The sequence below is a fragment of the Colossoma macropomum genome, unplaced genomic scaffold, assembly GCF_904425465.1.
Source record: "Colossoma macropomum unplaced genomic scaffold, Colossoma_macropomum, whole genome shotgun sequence".
Taxonomy (NCBI): domain Eukaryota; kingdom Metazoa; phylum Chordata; class Actinopteri; order Characiformes; family Serrasalmidae; genus Colossoma; species Colossoma macropomum.
The window spans coordinates 31,866,689-31,887,271 of NW_023494791.1; the positions used below are offsets into that span (position 1 = coordinate 31,866,689).

Below are 20,583 nucleotides of genomic sequence, written 5' to 3' on the forward strand. Positions count from 1 at the left end.
TTTACACGGTAGGGAATATTGACTTTTCTGCCTCTGTTTAGCTGGTCTGTGTGTTTCCACCCATATTGAGGAAGCGGATGTGATAGCGTGTTTAAAAACAGGCTAAAATCACACAGTGTAGGTCTAGCAGGAATATGCCAAGGCGAATAGTTTAAAGAGACCAGCAACTTTGTGTCTGACTGTCACAGAGTCAGTAACACTTCCCTGTGAGAGTCTCCATCACTGCCATTAGTCTGGCAGTGTAAACTCAACTTATGTCACACGGTATCAGCAGGTATTGGAATATTGGTATCAGTAAATATTTTTGAGTATGAGTAAATGAGCATGGTATCAGCCCAATACCCAATACTAGTATCAGTATCAATGCATCCCTAGTGTTGTATGAAGTGAAAGTGGGCATTGGTGGCATTCATTGAGAGCTGGCTTTGAATGCAAAGAAACTTTCAATCCATACCACATTTGTGTTTGTAATTAGAAGAGGAGATGTTTCATTTAGGTTTGAATTTGATGGAGTTATTTTTGTACATTTAAGATTTGTACAAATTTGTTTGTGAGATTACTTTTCCCTGGAAGTAATAAGTAAAATGATCTTATTATAGTTTTAGAGAAGTAGTAATTTGGAATGGAATATTTTTTTCGAGTAACTACCCCACCACTGGTCAATGATGGAACAGGTTCTTATTTTGGAGCATAACCATAGTTTGGTCTTCTTGGAGTAGATTGTGTGTCTAGCTAAAAATGTTGAAAGGCTAATTTTGGACCATACGTGAGCTGGTTAACTTCCCTATGGGATATGTTTGTATATTGCCACCCCAAGCACTCAAACTGGCTTGATTATAAAAATGCACATACAGCTACAGGCTTTATAATAGTAGTACTGAACCTACAAGTGTGGGGTGTGGGGTTTGAGGGTTGTTATCTACTGACAACTGTGTTCCCCTCACTTTCAAAATGGCTTCTGCACCCCTGGAGTTATTTACCAAAAGTGGCAGAGGAGACAGCGTGTCGCCTGGTGGTCTGGCAAAACTAGGCTTGCCTAATCTTGTCTGGAATTAAGTAGCTGTCATGGGAATGTTCCCAGAGGATTTGTGTAGTTGATTTTTAGACAAAATGATTTTCCACATTGATGATTTTTCTCTGCCTTCCTCCCCTCAGGTGTACCCACACCAAGTCCAGAGATCCTGCGGCACACGCTCAACATGTTGGTTCGGGAGCGGAAGATCTACCCCACGCCTGAGGGCTACTGCATTGTTACACCCCAGACCTACTTCATTACCCCCTCCCTCATCCGCACCAACAGCAAATGGTACCACCTGGACGATCGGCATCCAGACCGCCAGCAGCAGCCACAACAACAACAACAACAACAACAGCAGCAACAACAACAACAACAGCAGCAACAACAGTCACAGCAGCAGCAGTGTACGTCACCCCAGTCTGGCACAGTCACACCTTCTACATCTGGATGTGTGCGGGAAAGGCTAAACCACAAGAACCACTATGACTCGTACAACTCATACCGAGATGAGGTGCCAAGCAATCACACCACACTTCAGAGGAAGTCCCCCAAGGAACCTAAAGGAGATCCCCCCTCATACCCTCAGCCCCCACCTCCTCCACCAACCACACAACACCCACCTGATCCAGACAAGAGCAGGAGCAACCCTTCCTTCTCTTACAAAACAGACACTCTGACCAAGAAGAAGGAGGGGAGTGCCGGGGGCAGCAGCGAGAGGCAATCTAAGAAATTTGGGCTAAAGCTTTTCCGACTGAGCTTTAGGAAAGACAAGACAAAGCAGCTGGCGACCTTCTCTGCCCAGTTTCCACCAGAAGAATGGCCTCTTCGGGACGAGGACACGCCCTCTTCTGTGGCCATTCCTCGCGAGGTGGAGATGGAAATCATCCGGCGGATAAACCCAGATCTGACAGTGGAGAATGTGGCACGGCACACAGCTGTGATGAAGCGTTTGGAGGAAGAACGTGCTCAGCGCTGCAAGGCAGGTTCATCTGCTCAGCACAGTAGTGCCCGCAGCCGCCGCAGCCGGGGCCACCGCCGTGTCCCACATGGGAAATCACGATCTCACAGCAAAACCCGACAAACCTCTCGTGGAGACCCGTCTGAGAGCTCCAACATGGACCTGGCCACCGCGGTGGGCCTGGAGAGGGACTACCGCTTCTTCAGCCACTCTCTTGTGCGATCTCCTAGGGAGGGAATGTACACGGTGGAGCGCAGGAGTGGTGCTTACCTTGTCCACAGCAACCCCAATATTGCAGAGTCATATTTCCCAGTTACACCTGAATGGGACGTGTCGGGGGAGCTTGCGAAGAGACGGACAGAGATGCCTTTCCCAGAGCCTTCACGTGGTACCTCACATTCTAGAGTGCATCGGAGCCACAGCCACACGCAAGACCGCAAGTCCCGCACCGAGCGGCCAGATAAGGCTAAAGAGAGGTCGAGATCCATGGACAACTCCAAGGGTCCGCTGGGAGGTGGGAGCTCCACTCTAGGCACTCCAGAGGAGTATGACCGCAGTCCAGACCATCGGAGTCGATACTATACTGATGACGGGACACTCAGAGCCTCTTCACAGAAAACTTCTCACTATTCACGCATTATGTTCTCTGCTGCTAAGTTCAACTCGGAGATGTCCGTGCCCGATATGGGTAAGATGAGCCTAGACACCCCTCTGGAGCGGAACAAGAGCAGGGACAGCTTGCCAGCCTACTGCGATCTGAAGGCCCTGTCGCCCAAGCCACTTGCAGACGACTACTTCCAGTGCAATACGTCGAACGAAACAATCTTAACCGCCCCATTGCCACTGGGCAAAGCCGATCACGACACCTTGACGCCATCAGATGGGATCCGTAAGGGATCACCAGCAGATCGGCAGACACCACATCTCACCTCCCCACATCCCATGGATTACAAAGAGGACACCTCCACCAAGGGCCACAGTGGCTCGGGTAAACCCACACCTAGCCAGACTCCAGAGCCCATGTCCAATGGACGTTTGATACAGCACCAACACAGTGCCGACCCAGGGGGTGGGGGAGGGGGCTGTGTGGGTGGCAGCAGCAGTGGGTTGGTGGTGGATAAGAGGAAAGAGATTTTCAGTAAGGATACTCTGTTTAAGCCACCACACAATGTTTTGACAATGAGCTATGTGGACAGTGGCTACTCAAAATCAGGCACGTTGCGAAAGACCCCTCACATGAAATCATCTGAGGTGCTGGACACCCTTGAGCCCCAAACTCCACCAGCTAACTCTGCCCCATCACCTGCATCAGCCCCGCCCCCAACAGGTTCAGAGCAGGGTGCCCCCTCTGCCTCTGAGGCCACATTTGACTACTACAATGTGTCGGATGATGATGACGAGGAAGAAGTGGAAGATTCTTCTCATAAAGAGGCAGCGCCGGCCGAGGGAAACGGGCGGGCAGGGGCTGTAGAGGGTGGTGGCGGGGTTGGTGGTGGGGTTGGGGGTGGAACCATGCAGTGGCTGCTGGAACGGGAGAAAGAGCGTGATCTACAGAGGAAATTCGAGACCAACCTGACTCTGCTGAGCCCCAAGGAGAACGAGAATACCAGCAGTCAGAAATCGGCACACTCCGCACGGCTGGATAGCATGGACAGCAGCAGTGTGACTGTAGACAGCGGCTTTAATTCCCCTCGGTAAGCTCACTCATTGCAGGCAAGGTGGACACAGAGCATCAGGGAACATCCTTCAAGTAAATACGTGCCATGTTTTTCATAGGTTTTCCACATTTTATCCTGAAGATTGTTTGGCTTTTATAAAATACAACTAAATATTACGGATGAGCCAATCTAATCCAAAAGATAAGAATTGCAGCTTGAAATACGAAGGTAGTGTATTCAAAGTGCTATAACATGTTTGCTTAAGTAGTCCTAAAAAGCACAAGATATGTTTTCAGAGTATGTCAAATCATGTACATATCAAAAACGAAGTGATTTTACTGCAGCATAAAGTAACTGATAGCATAATGTTATCTTAACTAAATTATATTGATTTAAATTATTTTTATTTACTTGCATTATATGGCTGTATAATCAACAAAAATACAAATGTTAGATCTGGACTCTGAATTTACAGATTTTCAATATTATTGAACTAATAAATTTTTATTGAGCAAATAAACCTGACTGAGACATCCCTAGAAAACATTTTTTATTTAAAATTATAAAATACAAGTAAAATTTTTTTGTACAGTTTTGGAACGCAAAGGAGTGTAGGTTTCTTTCCTAAACCTTTCTGTCAGTCCCAAGTGTCTGTCCTGTATCTATTATAATTATAAAGAATAGGCTATATTCATGTGTTCCAGAGCAAAATGTGAATAAATAGAGAGCAATAACTAGCCATAAGGCCTTGAAGTAAGTGCAAAACATTTTTATCATAAAGGTACTGTTGATTCAGGTTGTTATACATGGGGAGGTGGTATAATGTTGTTGTTGTTATTATTACCTTTTAAAAAACAAACCACATTAATAAACCCAGATTAAATCAATTTCATTGAATTGCCACATCAGTAAATAGCCCATCATTTCCTGGGGCAAATTTTCTTAAAGCTACACTATGTAAATTTTGGGGATTGGAGACCTCTCTGGGGGAAGTGTGTTATTGCATGCAGTGTGCAGAAGAACATTTTGTAACATCAGTTGTGCTTCAGACCTCTTCCCTAAGGGGATGCATCTAATGATTGTGAGTGTTTTGAAAAAGTATTCAAAGAGAACTCAGTCAAAACTTGGTGAAGGACATGTCCTCCTAAAATGTAAGTGGCATCATATCTTCATCAATATAAAATTGATTTTGCATTTGAGACCAATACTTTGAGCCAGGCTTTTTTTTATAAAAGCATAGTAGTAGCAAAATTAAAATGAAAATGTACTAAGCGAAATGGCAGAGTAGTTGTTTGTTTGCATTTAAAATTCTCACTCATATATGCAATGTTGGGCTCAAAATGAAGAAAAAAAAAGTTCAAATACCGCCGTTTTAATTTCCCATTTGTTATGCTAGCATTTAGGCTCTTTATCAATAGCTTCATTTAAATTAAAATGTATTTCCAGAATTACCTAGTTACTCATGTGATTATACAAAAATGGTGTCAAAATGATAATTAAAGTGTTCTTTTCCTGCATGCATTTGCACTCTCTAATAATGCATTATTAAAGAGAACACCAAGCTAGAAAGATTACAAAATTCAGATTCATTGTATCTGTCTCTCACCATGTGTAGTTGGTGGATTCATGTGTCCATCTGCATTTTGTGATAAAATAAATAAATAAATAAAATTACCAGGGGTGTAATGGTACATGTATTCGTCCTGAACCGCCACGTATAGATGTTACGGTTCGGGGCATGTGGTCATATGAAGAATACACGGTATATGTGAGGTAAATAAAAAATGAGGATTTAAAAAAAATAAACACAAGCTGAAATTAGACCAATGAAATGAGACACAGCTTGCAGTATGTTTGCACCTGTGAAGAGATTCAGCACAAAGCCTTACAAGGCTTTTCCATATTTTCTCTGCTCCTAACTACGTAATCACAACTGAAGCTGAACTATCGTGCACATTTGTTAACATTAGTGACTTTCACTGTTGAGTGCAAATGAAACACTCTACAGGCTATACAACATTAGGTGGAGCAAACTATAAGTTGCACTACTGTCTGTTCAAAATAAATATATATTAAAAAACAAAAACGAGCCTTATGCATTTGGTTGTTTTTGTTACTTTTTTCCTGTTGTTCAGAACTTGTATCAAACCATGATGTCCAAAGTGTGGTGTGAACCAAAACGTGACTTCTATGTACCGTTACACCCCTAAAACTGAATAATTGACACTCATGAAATCACTAAGGACTTACCTGTCACATCGAAAACGGTGTGAAAAAAAGTTTACAGCCACTAAAGTTGCTGCAGCGGTTTTGGAAAGTAGTGACGAAGATAACAATTGGTATGAAACATATGGGTGTCATGTTATGTGCAAGTGCCTTTAAAGGCGAATGTAAGAATAGGCAAATGTTAAGAAAATGCTGTTAAACTCCAGGGGATTAAACAGTACAACAGTTACATACTAGTGCCAAAATGTGTCAGAATGTTACTGCTGTGGCATTTAAGGTGGAACAGAAAATTCACATAAGAAGCTCATCCTTGTTTCATAAACTGAGAGAGGAAGCTGAAAGACTATGCTTATAACCAGAGGAGTGGGAAGGCCCACCATGCAGATTTCAGTTGATGCCATGTGTAGCAATATCTTCTACAATGTGAGCATCAGATGTGTATATATTCCTTTGCCATCATCACACCTGCTAATATGCAATGTGAATTGTGCAGGGTTCCAGAATTAAGCTAGCTAAAAGTCAGCGTTAACGCTAGCTATCATTAGTATCCCCAACAAGGCCTCTGTTTTTACCAGCTGGCTTACATGAACCAGCTCACTGTCACATACACTAGTGATGTTTGTAATGTTCATTTTTTAAAGGAAAGCAGAACTTTTAGTTTGTGTGAATTTAACTGGAGTTTGTTTATTTTTGGCTAAGTGGTAGCTATGCAGTTGGCATTCTTAGCTGGCTAAACTAGCAATAGCGGTATGTCTGTCAGTCACACAGTGTGACTGTCCTATTCTACACACAGCATCCTCCTTTTAGTTTTGAAAGAATCTGAAGCAGTTTATGATAGACCCCTGTTTATGATAGACCCATGATGTATATTCTGAATTTGGTTGGAATATGACATGTTAACAGCACACTAGAGTGGTTGTTGCCAACTCAGCCACTATGACTAGATGGTTGCATGATTTACATATGTCTATGTGTACCAGTACAATAAAACAAAATACATAAATAAAGTATAAAATACAATAAATACACAAAATCAGTTTCTTGGTGATAGATAAGGTGGAAAAATTCGTCTCTGTCTACGACATTGGTAGCCTAGATCGGTTAACACAGATGATCATTTCACAACAGTTCTTTTAATCACATGAGGTATAACTATGCATTTCTGGAAAAACATTTTAATTTAGATAAAGCTACCTGTAAATGGTCAAAGTCTGAAAAAAATTGATTTTATGCTGCAATGTTGACTCTTGGCTTTAAATTCCCAGGACATTGCCATTGCTAATGACACACTGCATTTACTTTAGACAGATGGTTAGGGTAAATCAAATTATGATTAAATATTTGAGCTTGTTCTTTACTAGTAATCAGCCAAACATATTGTATAGACATCCTGTGGTAAAATTGCACTCGCCCCACATAAAATGAATCCAGTCAGAATATAGTATTAAGGACCATAAAGATTGCATATGTATCCAACTGGTGCATCACTCATGGCTCTGTAATGACCACTGCTGAGCACAAGAAAGGAATGAAATCAGGTTTCAGTGACTGTTTATATGGTCACTGGCCACTTTTGAACACCTGCCTCATAGTTTACTCATTGTCCTTGTCAGGGTCCTGACCATTGATAAACAAGGTAAAAATATGCAGAGAAAAAAATGGACTAATCTGTGATTGTTGAACTACAAAGTACATCTATGTGGTAAACAGAGCTGATAAAATGGACCATGAGTGTAGGTACAAGGTAGGTGCATCTAATAAAGTGGTCTGTTGATGCATTTTGGCCTGAGTGAGTCATGTCAGCAGCATTTGAGTAACTATAGTCTGTTTATAGCAGGATTATGTGTTAAAAATAAGTAGCTGAAATCCATTACTGTTACAAATAAATAAATAAATGAGCAGAGAGTAATCAAAATACAGATACTTTGATGAAATGATGTGATTGTGGGACATGTGACAACACAGTGACCTGTCAAAGGTCTATTAGGTTCTGTAGCTGAAGTGACATCTGTCTACCTTATACTACATTATGAGCAGAGCTATCTGTCTGCTGAAATTAGTAAAAGATCAAGCCACCGATCAAGTGTTCAGTGGTAGTTAGGTTATAGCTAAGCAAGTTCTCCTATCAGTTAGGACTTGAAGAGGTGAAGAGAAGGCCTTATTTCCGAAGTGACAGAGGAATGAACCAGTCGCGTTTTGATATCCAATAAGCAGAAGCAATTTAAAAAGAAAAGTATCACCCTAGGCCTTGTGGAAGTCCTAGATACATCCCTGAATACAAACAGCAACTTTTAACAATGGGTTGTTAGAAATTAAAGACAGTGCCTTCAACTCCATAACCGAGCTCACTACTCTGTGAAACTGCTACATGGTAAAACATATGATATTATGCCTGTCACAAGCTTCAAGTAAAACATGGGTCCTGTTTAATCTAGAACAGCCAAAACTTGTGTAAATCGTTGTTAGTGCAGTGCTAACAGAATCTCGTAGAGATGCCAGCATTATGTTTTTTCCTTGTATTTTGATGAATTTAATTGATTTGCCTGAATTGAAAACCAAGCTCTAATAATCACAGTTTACCACTGCTACTTAACAGCTGCATCCAGTTTGAGGCAAGTGAGTGATAATTTAGGCATACAGTTTGCACAATGTGAATTCGTCAGGTATAAGCTTCTACTCAGTAACATCTGGGCTGCTATTTTAGATTGGCACAGGAAGTTTGTGGGCGGGCTGAACATGTCTTGGCTAATCGACTACATTTGGGTATGCTTAGCTGTATCTTTTTAACTGTAGTTTAAGAAGCCTGCAAAGCACATCAGTCCATAAGCCTAACTGGGTAATGTGTAGTATGGATTCTCCTCTTTCCATAGACAAGGTCATAAACTGGTGTAGACTGCCTGTAACTGGGTTTTCTTGTGTGTGTGTGTGTGTGTGTGTGTGTGTGTGTGTGTGTGTGCGCGTATGCGCGTGTGTGTGTGTGTGTGTGTGTTGGAAGTTCTTTATGAGAGAGGCTGAGGACTTGCCACAGCTGCTATAAATAGCCTCTTTGGGTGTGTATGACTCATTCTGAGTGAGACTACGTAGGATGCAGCAGCTCCCAGGACATCTTTTACTCAGGAAAAAATAACAAGCAATTACCCTCAAGCTTCACTATCGTCAGACGGGGGAATCTGCAAGCATTTCAGTCACCACAGGTTCAGATCAGTCTTCGGTCTGCTGTTCTCAAGTTGCGGCAGTGACTTTTAAACCTTGATCTTGGACTGAATCAAATGCTGAAAATCTAACCAGGGCACGAACTCTGTAAGCAAGTCACCTGCTTAAAAGTAGTACATACACATGAGCTGCATTGCTGAAACCCAAGTGATTTCAGTATCAGCATTCCTCCAGTAAAGTGGGTAGAGAAATTTTATACTGGAGGAAGGTGTACACTGTCCCTTATCTGTGCACTCTGGCGGTTCACCTGTGTTCATAGCTAATGTTGTGAGGTTGGACAGCCTTTACAGACCGCTGGTAAAAATCTCCATTCAACTTCTGAAATTGTAGTATATGACTCAGTTATTGTCAAATACCAAAATTTAGAGTGTGTCAGTTGTTGCTTTCTTTTTCTTCTTTTTTTCATTCTTTCCTTATTTCCTTCCTCCCTCCTTCCCTCCTTTTTTCTTTTTTCTTTCTTTTTCTTCCTTCTTTTCTTTTCCTCTTTTTCTTCCTTCATTTTTCTTTTTCGTCTTTCCTTATTTCTTGCCTACCTTCTTCTTTTTTCTCCATCCTTCCCTTCTTTTTCTCTTTTACTACTTCTTTCTTTCTTTCTTTCTTTCTTTGATTTTCTCTGTTTATTTCATTTGTTTTCTTCTGTCCTTTATTCTTTTCTTTTCTTCCTTCTTTCTTACTCTCTTACTTTTGGGTCATTCCATACCATCCCACCTAGCCCTCCCAGTTCATGTCATGGATTTTCTGGATAAAAATGTGAAAACTTCTAATAAATTCATAGCAGCAAAATCCTACAACTCTACTCCAAGTACTTTTTTAGTAATGAGGTTAAAATTTATAATGAACATCCAAGAAACCCTAAGGATAATTTGCAGTATGTATTCATGCAAATAGTTGTTACTAATTGTTTAACAGTAATCAAATTATAAAAATAATATTAAAAATATTTTTTACTCATTTGTCCAAAAATTATCTCTAGTTTTCACTTTCCTCCAACCAAATTTTAATTCTGTGTAATATTAATAGAGTTCTATCACATCTAGAAGTGCTACGGATCTTGCTAAATATAGCTTCAGAGCTGAAAACCCACATTTTAAGATATTTTGCAGATATAAAAAATGTAAAAATGTTGTATTATTCCCTCGTTATTTAATAATTTATTGAAAATAGTCATACTTTCACTGGCTGTAAGACTACTTGATAGGTAGATATTTGTACTATGTTGAACCTGTGTTTCTTTGGGTTCAGGAAATTTGCAAGTTACAGTTTGTAAAGGCTTGATTTGTTGCATACTAGATTGTCACCTTGTTCCATGTGTGTGGACAATTTTAATTAAACACAGGAAAAAATGTTAAATTGGTAGGGTACTTCCCACAAACTTCTCACTGTCAGATGTAAGTACTCATACCTAACAACCTAGCCTGAGTATAACACAACAGGGTGCGCTATCACCATTACACTGGTACTTAACAATACTAACAACAACAACAAAGATCCCTTTGTGAGCATTTCACAGGGGTTGTCAACTGGGTTGTCTCATGAAATAATGCCCATGACACCTCCAGAAGGTGCGACAGTGGTGTCTATCGTCCAAGTTCCTTAGAAATATAATAGCATTTTAAACTGGACATTATGTAGTCCAATGTAAGTGCATCAGGTTGAATAAGTTGTTTTTTCTTACCAATGTTCTGTAAAGCTCATCCAGTGTTGCATCAGTAGCTATGAAAGAACACATTTGTGAGTGGATTGCTGAAAAGGCAGTTTAGCAGTTAGCTGTCTCTCTGTGCGAGCTGGCCATGAGCAAAAACAGAAGAAGAAATCGTTGCTCAAATGTCTGTGTGGTAATAAAAATCAAAGTGCTGCTTTATGGATAAATTTAGGAGCTTTTAGTATTAGGTGAAGTCTTTGGAAAAAAGCTATTGATAGCACATGTATTGTCTATGTTATTTTGTCCAAGCAACATTCTTTGTTTTGTGAATTTAATGATTTGTTCAGCTGCTTTTTGTTTTTATTTAGGGGGTACTCTAAATAATTTGGTAACATAAACTGTCATAGAACCCTTGATTACTTCACATGAATCCATATTATCTCCTTTACTCTCAAATGTTTTTTTATAATCCTGCTCAAAAATATTGCACTATAGCATGCAGAGAATAATATTGTAGCGTTGGGAGTTTCTTCAAAAAACACAAGAGAGTCAGGGTCTTGGTCCATAATGCAGCTTTTACTGACTACTCAGCTCAGAGGAACAGTTTACAATGGAAAATAGAGGAACTGTGCTTAGCTTAGCAGCTGCATACTCAGAATGAACCAAGCCTAGCCTTGGAGCTCCTTTGTTTTTCCACCAGGATACATCAGTTTCTCTTCAACAACCGCTCAAAGGAAAACTAGCCCCCACCCTTCAACGTAAGAGTGCAACAAAAGAACACACATACAGGGGGTTACTAAAGACTAAATTAACCTAAGCCTAACATTAGGACCTTTTTGAACAGAAAATATCAGTCTTTGGAACTAAATCAAAAACCCAGGCATTAACTTACACCACAAAAAAAACTTCTAAATAAATTGTCACAAATTGTCTTTGCAGATCAGTATAAATATAAAAATAGAATTAATCATATTCAGAGTTATGACACTGCAATGTAAACCCTCATTAGATATGTAGTAACTATTACTGTTGATTTGGTAACTACTAAAACTGAGATGTAAATTTAATAGTAATTAGAGTGAGGAATTGAAATGTAGATCTGCAGTTTAGGGGTTAAAAATGCAGACATTTCTTCTCAAATTCATCAAGTCTTAATTTAGTCTTCTCATCTACTCTGTGTGCTTGTGTTAATTAATGCTCTCAGCGTTTATGAGAGGCTGATGTATGCCTCCACATGCTTACACGTACACACGCTATTTTTCACTGCGCCGGATGACTCATCAAATTAGCAATGATGTCATTCCATAACGCTTCTACTCTGGTAAAGGTTGGGCAGGATTGATTTCAGGAAGTGCAGAGAGAAGAACAAAACTCTGCCTGCCTCAGCATCTCCCTCTGTTCATCTATTATTGTGCAATAAAAATGAAGTATATATCTCTTTTGTTCTTAGAATTTGATTATCTCTTCAATTAGGTAGGATCAAAATATTCGTTGTCTTACATTGTCAGCTGTTCTGTTTTACCTTGAAGTGTTCATTCTGTGTTATAGATACTTAGACTTATGCCACCCAAATAGAATCTGGACAGCAGTGTTCCAGTAGTTTGAAACTGACCAGTGGAGTAGATGAATAGAGTACAGAGGTGTTAATAAATTGTGCAGCAATAGATGAGCTGCAGTCTGTAATTGTACACCTATATAGTGAAAGTACAAGGTTGGTGTTTCTAATAAAGTGTCCAATGAATGGAAATACAAATTACGGCTTTCTAATGAAGTAGTCAGTGAGTGGAAGTTCAAGATAGGGGTTTCTGATGAAGTGGCCAGTAAGTGGAAGTACAAAGTAGGTGTTTCATATAAAGTGGCCAGTGAGTGGAAGAACAAAGTCAGATTCCTCATGTGTATTACATTTGGTGAAACATAACTAATTGTAATTCTAATTCTTTAGGAGACATTGACACGAAGATGGAAAGTTAACCCCAGACATGCTCATGATCTCCTTTTCTTTCTCCTCTATTAGCACACGGGAGAGCCTGGCATCCAACACCTCAAGCATTGTGGAGAGTAACCGGCGGCAGAACCCCGCTCTGAGTCCGGGTCACATGGGCAGCACCAGCATCGGCCCACCCTTCACCTTCCGCACCATCCCCGAGCCCCCCACCACACAGGCTGAGAAACTGCAGAAATCTCCCAACTGCCTTGCCTCCATCACCAGCGTCTGACACGGGCTTCAGCTAGGCAGGCGCAGAGTTGGGCAAATCTGCAGAGAAAAAACAAAAAATGGGGGTCTGTGTCAGTACCGGGGCGTGGGTGGTCTGGTGGTCAACCTGCTCTGAGACAAGCACCTCAAACCACATGGGGACTGTTAAAGCCCACAGGTAATGGCTTCCACAGACTGTTCTTACAGCATAAACAAGTCACTGCAAAAAAAGAGAGAAAAAAAAGAAAGAAAAGAACAGTCAAAAAAAGAAATTATTCACGACATGATTTATGTTGACTAGCGATTAATCAGGAAATTCTCCACTTTGAATCAACAGTTATTTTCTTAACCCAGGATAGTCTTGAAGTATCTGGTCATTTTTTTTATTATTTTTAAGTCATTTTTTCAGTCATGGATAAAAAAGAAATTCTCCCGCCAGTGGATTAGGATTGCACTCTGACGTAAGGATGCGCATCGCTGCTTTAAGGATGCGATTGAAAAGAAATCGAGAATAATGACATACGGAAGAAACCTGGTATTAAAAAAAAAACTCATTTGAACAACATTAAATTCATGATTCATAATGTTGTATAATAAACCCAAAAATAAAAGTCATTCTTCACAAAAGCATTAGCTCTGTCGATAAAGTAATAAGAACTGGAGTTATACTTTCATGCTTATAAAAATAAATAGTACTACTTAGATTGACTTACAGAAAAAAGTATTCTGAAATTAAAGGATTATTTTAGGGAAATCAAGTACTGTTGTTTTTTGTTTGTTTTCTTTTATTTTATTTTTCTTAAAACCCAGATAAGGCAAAGCAGATACAAGTGTAATATGTGTGTGACTGTGCTTCACTTGATGAATTTACTTATTTCATTAAAGTTTCTATCTGACATTTAATCTCAGGTCATGAATAGTTACTCTATTAGGAGGAAAAAAACATCATTCAACCTGGAGCCATGCTGCTCAGGACCCACTTCACCATGTATGCTTTCTGAAGATTTAAAAAAGCAAGTTTGTGGGTAAAAAATACGTTTGTTATCTTTATTTATACGTTTATAAGATCTGGATTCAGCTGGTTCATATTCTATTACTCTGAAATGAAATGGTGAATGGGATTCCTGGCTGCATGTGCCGGCTGTTTGTGGATGTCGCTGTCAGTTTTGAAAACACGCTTGTGTGTTTTGTGGCTCTGAAGCTATGTGTGTCTCTGGAAGGAGAGAATGCGAGTGTCAGATGGCAGGAATGTGGGTGTTGTGTTGCTCTGTTTAAAAGAAAAAGAACATCGTCTCTCTTTCGTGGGCCAGTGGGATGCCCTCTTGCTGCTGTGATAGAACTTTTATTTTGAAATGTGTTTTACTTGAGGTGAATCCATAGAGCTCCTTTACATAAAATATATTCAAAAGTTTTGGTACCCCTGGTCAAACGACACGTTTTGGTAATCTTCTACAGAGAACACACTTCTGCACATTTGAATGCACAGTTACTGTTTATTAGCTGAATTTAACATATTGGGGAAAAAAATCAAACATAGAATGTGGCATCTGCAAAAGTTTGGGCATGTTTTGTTTTTTTCCCCATTATGAACTAGTCATTTTAATGCATGTGAAAATGAAAAATGAATAGTAATTACATTGACGTACTAAAAAAAATAAGTACTGTTGCTGCTTTTTGTTTTTGTTTGTTTTTTATATTAAAACCCAGACAAGGCAGAGCAGATACAAGTGTGGTGTGTACATTTTAAATAAAATTCTATTGTTTGTTAAACTCAGCAAATAAACAGAAATTGTGCACTAAAATTCTAGATCCTAATTGTATTGAAATTCCGTATGTTAACTTCTTTGCAATTTGAACACACACACACACATATATATATATATATATATATATATATATATATATATATATATATATATATATATATATATATATATATATATATATAATATAGCTGTTGTCGGAAGAAAACCTCATATCTCAAAATGACAGCTTCACAGGAAAAGGGGAAAAAAACAACTTTACTGTTAACGTAAGTCAATGGAACCCAATTTTTTTTTTCCAAGCCATTTTGGGCCATTTCTTTTGGTCCATTCCTCATGAAATTTGCACATGTAATGGCCAACAGGTATTTTTAAATTATTTCAAGTGATATGTCAGGAGATAAGAGGTTTTCTTCCGACAGCAGCGCTATATAATATATAAGGGGTGCGGGAAAAACTCGATTCTTAGATGCATCGCGATGCGGAACGATTCTGAATCGATTCATAAATGTCAAAAATCGATTTTCTAAATATTTAATTTATAACGTAATGTTGACGGAACGCAAAAGGCGGAACTGGAAGTGGGTAAGTGCAGCGCCCGGACAGTCTGTGGCGGCACATAACAAAAACACTACTGGATGAGCGAGAAATCCGACAGGCTCCTTCTGCATTAAAAGCCAGGTTAGGTCAGGAGTCACAACCCAAATGTTCAGAAGAGCCATTTTGTTTTTTTAACAAAAATCAAACCACCTTGGGAGCCACAACATTTAATGTCCAGTATGTCTCAGTACGTGATAATGTCCTAGCATATAACGAGAGTGCAGATTTACTTCGCTCTGCTTTAAACTTTAACTATAGCCACTTTTCTCCCATCTCCGCCAGAAAACCTTTCTTCGAAACTAGAAGAGTTTCTTGTAAAATGTCTCAGCGTCCGGCTGTTTTACGAGGCTGAGGTCGCTTCTCATTCGCCAGCTTCTCGTTCTAATTTTCACGTTCCACCTTAAATTCTGCCTTAGGCGCCGAATGTAACTGAGGCACCATTTAAGGTGGAACGGGAAAATACGAAAGAGAAGCGAGTTCATTTTCGCGACTTTTTAGAGAAAGACAGTCTCTCGTTGCAGATTTAACCAACCGCGCTGCTTATAAATGCGAATAAGTCCTCCAAATGTTTGTCTTAATCTCTGTTTTTTCATTCGCTACTGGCGAGGCCAGACTTCGGTGCTATGTGACCTGCTGTCTGTTCTCAGTGGTTGAGAACCAGGGCTTTCGCGCTATGCTGCACACTTTGGAGCCGAGATTCAGCGTCCAGTCTCGAAAATACCTGACGTAAGGATGCGCATCGCTGCTTTAAGAAAGCGATTGAAAAGAAATCGAGAATAATGACATACGGAAGATATCTCCACAACACACACACACACACTCTCTCTCTCTCTCTCTCTCTACAATGATATATATATATATATTTGCATTCCCTCCCCCTCCACAAATATTGGCACCCCTGGTTAACATGAGCAAGACAGACTGTGAAAAACATTCTTTATTGTTTATCTTTATCTTTTTTCATTCAAAATCTTAACAAAATCTAACCTTTTTATTGAAGTATAAGGATTAAAACAAAACAAAACAATCTTATCATGAAATAAATATTTTTCTCAAATGTTCTGTATGTTTGCCACAATTATTGGCTCCCTTTCATTTAATACTTTGTGCAGCTTTCCTTTGGAAATATAAATGCTTAATGAGACTGGAGAACACATGGCAAAGGATCTGAGAACATTTTCCCCATACAGATTCTCTCCAGATCCCTTAAGTCAGAGGCTTGGGGTGGTTGGAGAAAAACCTTAATTCTCTGGTCAGTGAACCATTTTTTTGTTGATTTTGAGGAGTGCTATGGATCATTATCCTGCTGGAAGATCCAAACTATGCTACAGTAATGTAATTTCTGCTGGTACTTGATGGAGTGCATGATACCATGTATCTGAATAAATTGTCCAGGGCATTTGGAAGAAAAACAGCCCCACAGTATCACAGATCCAATGGGATCCACCACCATACTGAGATCCACCACAGTGGAGAGGTGGTTCTTTTCTGCATGGCTGTCTTTGTGTTGATACCATATTAACTTGTGGTGTTTGTTGCCTGAAACCTCTATTTTGGTCTCATCTGACTATAAAACATGGTCCCACTGAAATTTCCAGTAACATTTGGCAAACTGCAGGCGCTGTTTATTGGTCCTTAACAGCAGAAGTCTGTTTTTGGACCCCAAGACTTAACTGATTTCTGCAATTCCCCATCTGGGCTCCTCAGAGATTCTTTGTCCACTCGAACCATCATTCTCTCTGTGTGTGGGGTCAGTATAGACATGCATCTTCTTTCCAGCAGATTTTTAACATCTCCAGTTGTTTTAAGCTTCTTAATTATTGCCCTGCTAGTGGACATGGACATTTTCAACTTTGTAGATATTTTCTTGTAGCCATTTCCTGATCTGTGCAGCTCAACAGCCTTTTGTCGCACATCATCATTGCTGTATTCTCTGGTCTTTCTCATAGTGATGGATGACTGAGGAAATTTGGCCCATGTTTCATCTCATATATATTTCCCAGTAAATTAGGAAGTAATGGCTGAATATTTAAGTGTTCCTAATAACTCAGGTGAAATTTAAATCATAAAATATATATGATTCCACTCTTAAGAAGTTTTAGGTGTGCCAACAATTGTGGCATACATAGATTTAAGAAATATATGTATTTTATGGATTTTTTCTTTGTCATTATACCTTAAATAAAGGTTAGATTTTGGTTAATATTTTCTGTAATGAAAGATTAAAAGGATAAGTGATATATGTATATATATAAAATTGCAAATAAGTTAACACATTCTTTTTTTTTGCCATTTTCTTGATTGAAGGCATGTTTCTTAAAGAGTAATTCCACCCGTTTTTAAAAATGTATGCATAATTCAATCAGTGGTACATAAGTCATTTAGAGGGGTTTGACTTTTGAAGTGCTATGTTCAAAAAAAAAACTAAAAATTTCTTTACAGTGGTGGTGATAGGAACCAGGGGTCACAATGTTTACAACACAAAAATAGCCAATTCATTTAATATCCAAAATGACCAGGCAACTTATGAATTTTTATATGCAATTTTGATGATGGTAAAATAGTGGTAGATCTGAGAGAATAAGTTTTCTTTGGGGAATATTATAAAACAATTTTATGAGGCTTTAAACTCTTCAGCCTTCTGGTTCCTTTCATCACCTCTGTGAACAATTCAGACTTTCAGAAATCATGAAAATTCAGTGGAATTCCCATTTAAGGAACCTGAAAAAATTCCTCTGAAGCAGGTGATGTTCTCAACCTATTTTTGCAAAAAGAATAAACTTCTAAATGAGTTGACACATGAGACATGATGAAATTGCTGATATTTATTTGTCCTTAAAAAGAAAGAAGTCATCTTTTGTCATATGAGTTTCTACACTGCAAACTAAGCCCTTATTCAATGAGTATTTAAAGCACTTTCATCTCTATGAATCCTAAAAACTCTTTTTATACTCTTTTTAAAATTTAAATTGCTTTACACCAGTTTCCTGCTGATGTCATTGAATAATTTTGGCTGCATGGACCATTACTTCACTCTCTGTGAGGGTCAGATGTTGTACTCAAAGCTGATAGCAGTCCCCTGGGATGCAGTGGACAGTCCTGAGGAAGAAAGTAGCACCGGTGTGACGTTGCTCCTGTTTTTCATGTTTTTTGTTTTTTTGGTTGCTTTCATTAGTTACTATTATCAGGCAGATGTTCTACGATTAGACTTCTCATAGTGTTTTAATTTAACATAATTCATGACAGCACACTCCCTGACAACAAATGCAGATTCATATATACACACACACACACACACACACACACACATACTCATATATGGTCGAAAACTCCACATACATGCACATAACTAGCTACCTCCACCACCTGTGAATAAGGCAAGGTCGAGTGTGGATGCTTTGTCTGTGGACCACAGTGCTATCAGTCTCCTCTCTGAATGTTTCCATGGAGTGGCGGACGTTGTAACTAAGCGGACTTTGCTGGAAAATAATCAGTACTAAGTGCTGTAGGTTAATCTCTTTTGTTTCGCTTTTTTTTCTTAGTTTTTTGTTTTTTTGGGTTTTTTTTGGACAGAAGTGGTTTCTTCCTAATTGCCAGTTGTCTATAAACCTGTCCAGCACCACCTTATTAAACACTGGGACTTTAATTCTCCTCTTTTTTACTTTTATTTTGAATTATTTTGTAGCCATTTTCCCCTCTCTACAGTTGTCTGTGTGTAAGTACTCACTATGAGACCGGCTCATGACTTGCAGTGATTTTCCATAAAATCACACACATTGTTAAAATGACACAGACCCTTTTCATTCTCCACCTTCAAAAATAAATAAAAGAAAGTCGTAGAATCCCAAACCACTCTGAATGGTTATACATATAGGTTCAGCTGTCTCGCATATAAAGTGACTTGTAAATTTCAGTTATATAAGAGTAACTGGTAGTAGCAAAGACTTTCAAGGATTACAATCTGTTTGGCAATACTGACTGTAATATTTAAAATATTAATATTCTGCCTATCCTGTATGTTAATCAACTGGCATTGAAGCTACAGCCTTTATGTTTTTGGTGTCAAATCGTTTTTTAGCTGCAGACATATACCTACAGTCGTATGTAAATGTTTGAGCACTCCTGGTCAAATGACATGTTTTGTTTGTTTTCTAGGTGAAAACAAGTTAACAGATCCTCTACAGGACTTAAATATGACATTTCTCTGCAAATCTAGTGCACAGTTTTATGTTTTATTTTTTGCTACGTTTAATGAACTGCAAAAAATAAAACAAAATATTATTTGTGCCAGGATATGTTGTGTTTTATTTTTACCCAGTAATTTAAATTCAGCAAATAATTAGTACTCTTTGTAGAGGATGTGTACATATTTTCAATCAACAAATCAGCAAAACATGTTTTATACATATATATATATATATATATATGTGTGTGTGTGTGTGTGTGTGTGTGTGTGTGTGTGTGTGTGTGTGTGTGTAAATATGTGTTTATACACACACACACATATATATATATATATATATATATATATACTATATATATATATATATATATATATATATATATACACACACACACACACACACATATATATATAAACATGTTTTGCTGATTTGCTGATTGAAAATATGTACACATCAAAAATATATACAAAATATATTTCACTATGAATTAATAGGAATTCCTTGATAAATTATCTGCCTGTGATTTGGTCACCACTTTCAAAATATAATTATAATATTAATTATATTGTAATTTTATTCTTCATTGTTGACAGGTTTTTCAATCATTACAGAATCTTCTACAGCTCTGCTCACCATTCTAGGACACGTTTTTTCTTTTTTTATTTACCTATAAATTATTTGAAGCCTGTGAAGTTAACATATTCATAAAATAATTTTATGAATGAATATTCAACAAAGGTGGTTTAATATCAGTACAAACAATGATGACAAACTTTTACACATAGTGCTGTGTAAAAGTCTTCGGCAATCTGAGAAAATGATATTTAAAGCCATTTATTTGGGCAACAAGCATTTATTTGTTTAAAAGCACTAACCATAACATAAATACAAATAAACAATACATTTTGAAATCTCTCCTTGAGGAAGTTCAGTATTTATCCAATATATTTATTTTATCTCATCAATCCTTCATTAAATTAAATCAGGTCTGTTGCAGTGACTGGATTGCAGTGCAAAGACAGGAGAACATGTGTTCTTCTCACTGTATTCTTCTAACAAACATATTAACAACTTAAGCAACATTCCTGTTACATTTACTGTTTTTTTTTTTGTTTATTATAGATGTT

General features: G+C 38.5%; 1 protein-coding gene across 4 annotated transcripts in view; it reads left to right on the plus strand.

The window, feature by feature from the left end:
* The window catches only part of stox2a (storkhead box 2a), a 134,354-nt gene extending 120,731 nt beyond the window's left edge, over positions 1 to 13,623 (plus strand). For all 4 annotated transcript variants that reach the window (XM_036574864.1, XM_036574865.1, XM_036574866.1 and 1 more), the window contains exons 3-4: positions 1,156 to 3,670; positions 12,730 to 13,623. In XM_036574864.1, the coding sequence (XP_036430757.1) occupies positions 1,156 to 3,670; positions 12,730 to 12,931 (2,717 nt within the window). In that variant the 3' untranslated portion in view covers positions 12,932 to 13,623. The remainder of the gene's footprint in view (positions 1 to 1,155; positions 3,671 to 12,729) is intronic.
* The last annotated feature ends 6,960 nt before the right edge of the window (positions 13,624 to 20,583 follow it).